Source organism: Physeter macrocephalus, chromosome 14 (assembly GCF_002837175.3).
Source record: "Physeter macrocephalus isolate SW-GA chromosome 14, ASM283717v5, whole genome shotgun sequence".
Classification (NCBI taxonomy): Eukaryota; Metazoa; Chordata; class Mammalia; order Artiodactyla; family Physeteridae; genus Physeter; species Physeter macrocephalus.
Window position 1 is genome coordinate 121,032,163 of NC_041227.1, and position 7,758 is coordinate 121,039,920.

The window sequence follows — 7,758 nt, forward strand, 5'->3', positions numbered from 1 at the left end:
TGGCATGTGGGATCTTCCCGGACCGGGGCACGAACCCGTGTCCCCTGCATTGGCAGGCGGACTCTCAACCACTGCGCCACCAGGGAAGCCCCTGGTGGGCTTACATTTTTGTTGCTAGGATTTAAATGGATAAGTTGGCTTATGTGTGTTGGAATATATGTTCTGGATATAGTAATTTGGAAATACTATGAGCAGCTTACACTCTTAATTCTCTTAATGTTATTTATCAATTCATGAGTTAATTTTATTGTATGTACATGAAATCAAAGGCTGCTTCTTCCTCAGAGCTTATTGGGTTCTTGTGTTCGGGCACTGGTATGATACCTCAACGCTTTCTAAATATCATAGAGGAATTAGTTTGGAATGTGTAGGAAAAGTTGTTTCATATGTATTTTAAAAACTAGTCTAAAGCCTAAAATTATTACCAGAACACACTAGGGCAACTCTGAGAAAAGAGCATTCTTCCACATGCCTGTTCCTTCTTTCTACAGAAAGTTTTTGTCATGCCAAACATGGACGACGTTTATATCCCTATCATGCACTCAGCCATGGATCCTCGCTCCACTAACAGCCTCCTGAAAGACCCACTGGTGGAGGCTGCCGATCAACTGTGATGGGTGCAGACCTGGTGTTCCCAGTATTGTGAGATGAAGCTCAAGGTGTGGGGTTCTTGGCTGCCATCTGGGCTGTAGCACTGGCCTTTCCTCGTGCCACAGCTTCTGCCCTCTGCCTGCTGGTGCCCATCCCACTGGGAGGTGTCCAGTGAATGGGGTCCAGATTGCCTCCTGCAAAGCTTTGACTCAGCAAAGGAAAACTGGAAGGATCATCACGGTGGATCCAGAGATTACAGGTGACTCCCACCATGACTTTTCTAAGTCAACCAGTTTTTGTGGCAGCAAAAGAGCACATTAAGAGCGAAGCTGCACAGCTGGAAGGCTTCCCCTTGCCTCCTCGATGCCTCCAAAGCTTTTTCTCAGGCAGCCAGTGCAGTGGAATGTTTTCTCACTTTTAGTTTGTGATGCAGCCCTCCACACCAAGAGAATGTCAGTGTGGTTACACATGTGGAGGGTGGGGAGTGGAATTTTGTGAACTATTTCTTTGGTGATAAAAAGATGCATAGCAACTCACTCTTATTAATTGTGCGTTTTGGAAGCAAGTAGCCATAGAACATACACTCTAACACACTATCAGCTGGGGCGGGATCCGTGGGATTTATGTGACCATTAGGCAAAGCCATGAGATCAACCCATCCCACACCTTTTACCAAGGAGGTACAATCACCTGGTTTCTGACTAATCCCAAATGCTTTCCTGAGGCTTGAGCATATGTGGAAATATCAAACAAACCTAATGACTGGACGGGGGTGGGGCCAGAAAGCCAGAGCCACCATCCTTCCACGTGGCACTTCTGTGAGCTCTGGGAAGCTTTAAATAGGCATCCTAAATGCTTCGTTAACCTAATTGGTTTGGGATGTTTTGTGGGCAGTTTCCTTTTCTGATGGCCAAAACCGGAGACTGCACTCTATCATCTTGAGTCAAGATGATGCTGATGTTTGCTCAGCATCAAACACTTGCTGATGTTTGTTCAGCATCAAACACTACAGATCTCAAAATTAACGTGACATTTAACGTTGCCAACTTTATTTTGTGCATTTGTGTCAGAACATTTAGTTTACAGGTTTCGGGGCTCTCTCAAACTGTGTAATTTGCTTTGAGAAGTACACTCAATACAATTTTTTAATTGTTTAAAGCTGCATTCAACATCAAACTTACCTTGGGTTAACTTTTGAAAACTATCTGTGGACAAAGCTAATAGTGGTTTTTTAAACAGCAACAGCACCTTGCCTGAACGGGACTTTAAAGTTAATATATTGAAAAAAACATATTTGAACCCTTATTTGATTACTTTAATTGTACCATTAAAACATTTGACTTAAATGATCGGACCATTCCAGTCAGTGTACTGTTCTGATTTCTCATTGTGTAGGCCAATTTGCCTGTCAGTGCGCATGTCTTGTTGCTGTCTTATAATTTTTGTGCAATAATTAAAGGCAAAGGACTAGATGCACTATTGTGTAGATTACACGACTGTACCCTATTGCACTTAATCAAATAGTTATGTGGGGATTTACAATCGCTTGCATTGTTTCACAAAATAAATCTCTCATGTCAAATACTAGATAAGCATCTAAGTTATTTCTACTTGATCCTGCTTAGATAATAGAAACAGAATAAACTGTGGTACAGAATAAACCTGGGCCCTCGGCTGCCAGTAGCAGCTTCAGTTTCTTGGGTGGTCACTGGACCCGTTCTGTTAAGAGGGTCCAAAGTAGACGACACCCTGATATAAGGAAGGCGCTATTTTCCTCAATTCGTATTTTTAAAAGTCCTGCTCCTGAGCTAGAGTTTACACCAACTGCCTACTAAACCTGCTAACTTGGCGCCCCCTCCATTATTAAGTACCAAAGCAGCTAGACATGGCACTTGTGCATACCTGCCCTTCAACATGTGCTGCCTTGTACTCAGAAATGATGCACGTTTCACCTAAATCCAGGAGGAATCGTTATCACCTAGAATGTGGATTACGTAGGAGTGATTGTGCATTTATTTAGATGCCTGTGTGGTGCCCCGCAATGCACAAAACCCTGTCATTGTGAGCTGTTCAAGCTATCTGGGGCATATCCAAATAAGCAGTTGACCCTAAACGGCCGTTTTTCTAAGTAGTCCGCGAATACACCTCAGCCAGACGAGTTCAGCCCATGCAGCTCAGGACCGGGAGCCAGTTCGTGTCAAGTGCACTACGGCCTTCACTCAATCTGTTCAAGGCCACAGCCGGATCCTCATCTCCCCTCCCTGCAAATGCCCTCCCGGCCGCGGTTAAATGAACCTGCCCGTCTCACTGATTTCCACGGAGAGAACACTCGGACTCACAGAACAGGCACAGCAATAAGCAGAGACTGCAGGACCCCCGAGGTCTTCCCCAGCCCCCCACCCCGGCAGCCCAGTGCCGCCGTGTAGCTCGCGGTTAAAAGGGCCGCCGCCGCGGGGGCAAGACGGCCCCAGTTATGCGCAAGCGCGTGCTGCTCTGGCGCCGTAGCCTGACCCCCGGCGCCACGCACAGGCGCGGCGGGGGCTCAAAGGCAGCGCGTCGCGACGAACAACATGGACACCACCGCTGGGATCAAGCCATTTTATTGAGGAGCTTCGAGGGAGGGTCGAAAAGCTGGGAGGACAATGAGATCCGACGTCCTTCTCCCAGCCAGGACCTGCAAGAACGAGAGCGGTGGGTGAGAAGGAGGTGGTATACCCGCAAGCCCGTTTCCCACCCGCCGCCTCAGCGGCCCGGCTCAGACTCCAGTTCGCATCACCCACGTCAGCAGTCTAACACGTGCTTTTAATTCGGATGTCATCACCGCCAGCCGCCCACCCTCCACCCAGTTCCCAGGCCCCGAAAAGGGGACAGACCTGCCCCGTCCCAGGACACACTCCACCACACCTTCGCCACTTCACAGTCGCTGAAAGAAAGAGGAACTAGCCGGGCTTCTACTTAAAGAAGCAGACCGGAGGTGGTTGGGCGGGCTTTACCGCCATTAACCAATAGCAAGTCAAACTTCCAGCCACGTACCTGTAAAGTGGCCTAATGATTGGCCCTGCTCACTGAGTCCTCCAGAATATAGAGCGGTTACACGCCAGCCGTAAAGATGGGCGTCAAGGAAAGACTAAGCGTCGCGCGGTCTCCTAAATTCTTATGATTTTTTTCGCGACGTAGGTCGTCGGCCTGTGAGTAGTGCGTTTCTCCATACTACACAAAACGAAACCTTACAAACGGCAGGGCGCAAGTAATGCCTAACCTGTTTAATATTTTGTGCCAGGAGCTAGGCTAGGAGCTGAGGTGACAAACTAGTCTTGTCCCTGAATTTAAAGTAACCTGTTCCGGCAGAAAGACCTTGTGTTTGAAAGTAGACTGATGTGCAACCAAATACTGACTTTGTGATGAATTCGCCCTGTGACCTTGATCACTTAGCTTTTCTGAGCCTCAATTTCTGAAAAATAGGAAAAAAATAAAGTGTTGTACGGGGCTTAAATAAGTTAATGTCAGTCACCTGGCACATTCTGAGTGGTAAACAAATATGTTTTTAAAGGACTGGTGTGATGTGGAAGACTTATGGATTGCAATACTTTAATAAATGCTAAAATAGAGCTATAAATAGCCTACTCTGGAAGCCCAGAGGAGAGAAGATCTAACATTGGGAAAGCTTGAAAGTACTTCTAAGTATTGAGCTCATACTGTGAGCCAGGCATATTATTCACAAGTGGTCAATAATATGTCCCTGCCCTCTGGGTTTGATTTACTGGGAGAGGGAACAAAAGACACACGGGCACAATATCTGGTTATCTTTACTTCCTTTATGTGTTTTCCTTGGGAATTCTTTTCCTTTTTTCCTCCTAACTTAATAAGGAAAGTTTATTGTTTTTTTGTAATAATGAAAGCATTTCAGCCTGAGTTTGTAGTTGAATAGGACTCTTATTTTCATTATTTTCTACATAGTCTTTAGTTAAATTTTAAAATTCCTCTTTGATCCAAAATAGTAGTTATTTTGGCAAGTGTTTTGTAACGTCTATATGATGTTGACTTTAAGAAAAACCAAAATACACAATGTAAGAGCTGTGAGTTGAGTTTATTCAGTGTCTTACTGAGGACTGTAGCCCAGGAGACAGAGAGCTATGAGAAAGTGTTCCCAAGAGGCAAGGGAGGAGCCAGGCTATATATGAATTTTTTTGCTCGGGAAAAAAACATGTAGTTGAACATCAAAGATTACTGCTAATCACAAAGAACAGACATCTCAAGTTAATGATTTTAGTGCTTTTCTAAGTATGGGAAGATGCAAGAATCTAGGAGGTGTGGAAAATTTTCCTTAGATATGTATCTTAACTATCTAGGGGCAGTATCCAAAGCGCAGAATGCTTCCTGTTTTTCTCCATCCAGGCCCACTCTCAGTGGGTGACTTCAGTGACTAATGGCTTGATTTCCTTGTAGAACTGGAGTGGCAGACAACATTTTTTTTCTTTACGATTTAAAAAAATATATTTATTTATTTATTTGGCTGTGCCGGGTCTTAGTTGCAGCACATGGGATCTTTCAGTTGTAGCATGCGGGCTCTTTTAGTTGTGGCACGTGGGATCTAGTTCCCTGGCCAGGGATTGAACCCAGGCCCCCTGCATTGGGAGCACAGAGTCTTAACCACTGGACCACCAGTGAAGTCCCTACAATGATTATTTCTATTGCTGCTGAAACATTTTCTTAAAATATTTATTTATTTATTTGGCTGCATCGGGTCTTAGTTGTGGCACACCGGGTCTTAGTTGTGGCACGCCAGGTCCTCGTTGCGGCATGCCGGATCTTCGTTGCAGCACGAGGGCTTCTCTCTAGTCGTGGCGCATGTGGGCTCGGTTGCCCCAGGGCATGTGGGATCTTACTTCCCCGACCAGGGATCGAACGCGTGTCCCCTGCATTGGAAGGTGGATTCTTAACCACTGAACCACCAGGGAAGTCCCAAACATTTGTTTTTAAGTCAACATTTATTACACTGTCATACAGTTTCTACATTGGGAAGTGAATTAAAGTTTTCTTTGTAGCCTAGAGTATGATCTACTTTTATAAATGTTCCACAGATTATTGAAGTAGAGATGTTTTCACTATCATGTACAGATATTGACATGAAATATTGATTAATTTGGGGCTTCCCTGGTGGCGCAGTGGTTAAGAATCTGCCTGCCAATGCAGGGGACACGAGTTGAAGCGTACAGATATTGACATGAAATATTGATTAATTTGGGGCTTCCCTGGTGGCGCAGTGGTTAAGAATCTGCCTGCCAATGCAGGGGACACGAGTTCAAGCCCTGGTCCGGGAAGATCCCACATGCCGCGGAGCAACTAAACCTGTACGCCACAACTACTGAGCCTGTGCTCTAGAGCCAGTGAGCCACAACTACTGAGCCTGCATGCCACAACTACTGAAACCCACGTGCCTACAGCCCGTGCTCTGCAACAAGAGAAGCCACCGCAGTGAGAAGCCAGCTCACCGCAATGAAGAGCAGCCCCACTCGCCTCAACTAAAGAAAGCCCGGGTGCAGCAACGAAGACCCAGTGCACCCCCAAATCAATTAATTTTTAATTAATCGATTAATTTTTAATTAATCGATTAATTTTTAATTAATCGATTAATTTTTAAAAAGCCCATTTTTGAAGCAGTGGTTTGAGATGCCACTTTTATCGTGTACTAGGGTTCCACATTATTCGAGCTCTATTTTTAATTTTATTCTATTTCACAGTCCTCTGTTCTTGTTCCAGTACCACACATTCTGTCAATTTACATTAACACGTGATTTTATGCCTCATATACGAAAGATTTTACCTTTTTTCACTGACCTCTGAAAATGTCTTTACTGAGTTTACTGCTATAAAATTATATCCAAAATTTTTTAAAAAATGAATGAATACATGAATGTAAAGAATGGTGCTTAAAAAAAAAAAAGAATTTACTGCCTATCACAAGGAATTATACCCAGTATCTTGTAATAATCCATAATGGAATATAATCTGCGAAAAAATCCCAAATCATTATGCTGTATACCTGAAGCCAACACAACATCATCAATCGACTATACTTCAATTTTTAAAAATTCATTTAAATTTTGATTTTGAAGTATGAATACAGGGAGTACATAAAAGTATATGTGTGATTTGGAGATATTAATAAATTGAACATTCAGATACCACTTAGTTTAAGAGAAATGACATCATCAGTAACTTTGAAGCTCACTTTCAGCCCCTTCTGACTACTTCTCCCTCTCTCACTCTCAGAGAAAACCACTGTCCTGAATTTTGAGTTTGTCTGGTTTTTGCTTTTTTTTTTAGACTTTTGCTTCATATATTTGTATATTATTTAGTTTTGCCTGACTTTGAGCTTTATAGAAATAGAATATACTGTATATATTCTTCTGTGACTTGCTCTTTTTATTGCTTAATATTGGCGACATTCATGTTGTATGTAATGCAACCAGGAATTGTAGTAATGCGACCAGTTTCACTACTGTGTAGCATCCCAGTACATAATTATACTGCAGTTTATACATCTCTCCTCTTTAGGTTAGATGTTTAAAATATCTTCCAGTTTTTAGTATGACAAACAAAGCTGCTCTGAATATTCTTGGGTGTGTGCAAAAGATCCTTTGGGGTATGCACACAGAAGCACAATTGCTAGGTAAGCACATTTCCAACTTTCCAGATAATAGCAAATTATTTTCCAAAGTGGAGGCTCTAATCTGCACTCCCACATTGGCCTCCACCCTCACCAACTCTTGATTTCGTCACACTTTTTATATGTTTGCCAATATGGTGAGTGTAAAATCATGTCTTTAGTCATGGGCCAGGTGTAGTCATGTATATTGTTGATTTAGTCCTCAGAAATGTTGAGCTAGCATTTTAATCAGGGATTATTGGTTGTAAGTGATGGAAACCCAACTCAAACTAGCTGGGATAAATAGGGGAAGAAGAGCTGTGCAGGCTGATGTCAAGCCAATTAGAATCAGAACTTAAGCTTGTCCAGGGCTCCTTGACTGCATTTGTGCTTCTCTTTACTTGTCAACTTTTTTCTTTTGTGTTGGCTTTCTTTTTTTTTTTTTCTGCGGTACGCGGGCGTCTCACTGCTGTGACCTCTCCCGTTGCGGAGCACAGGCTCCGGACGCGCAGGCTCAG

At 43.5% G+C, this 7,758-nt stretch overlaps 1 protein-coding gene and 2 non-coding genes across 3 annotated transcripts in view; 1 reads left to right on the forward strand and 2 right to left on the reverse strand.

Annotated features, from left to right (window-relative positions):
• Window positions 1-1,127, forward strand: part of TEX2 (testis expressed 2) — a 60,751-nt gene extending 59,624 nt beyond the window's left edge. Inside the window, exon 11 of the mRNA XM_028499827.2 lies at window positions 492-1,127. Within this exon, the coding sequence (XP_028355628.1) occupies window positions 492-614 (123 nt within the window). The 3' untranslated portion in view covers window positions 615-1,127. The remainder of the gene's footprint in view (window positions 1-491) is intronic.
• Window positions 1,128-3,009: 1,882 nt separating this feature from the next.
• On the reverse strand, window positions 3,010-3,146 carry LOC112066638 (small nucleolar RNA SNORA76). The gene has a single exon (XR_002892782.1). It is a non-coding gene; the product is annotated as a small nucleolar RNA SNORA76 (small nucleolar RNA).
• A 198-nt stretch (window positions 3,147-3,344) lies between these two features.
• On the reverse strand, window positions 3,345-3,415 carry LOC112066630 (small nucleolar RNA SNORD104). The gene has a single exon (XR_002892774.1). It is a non-coding gene; the product is annotated as a small nucleolar RNA SNORD104 (small nucleolar RNA).
• Window positions 3,416-7,758: the final 4,343 nt, after the last annotated feature.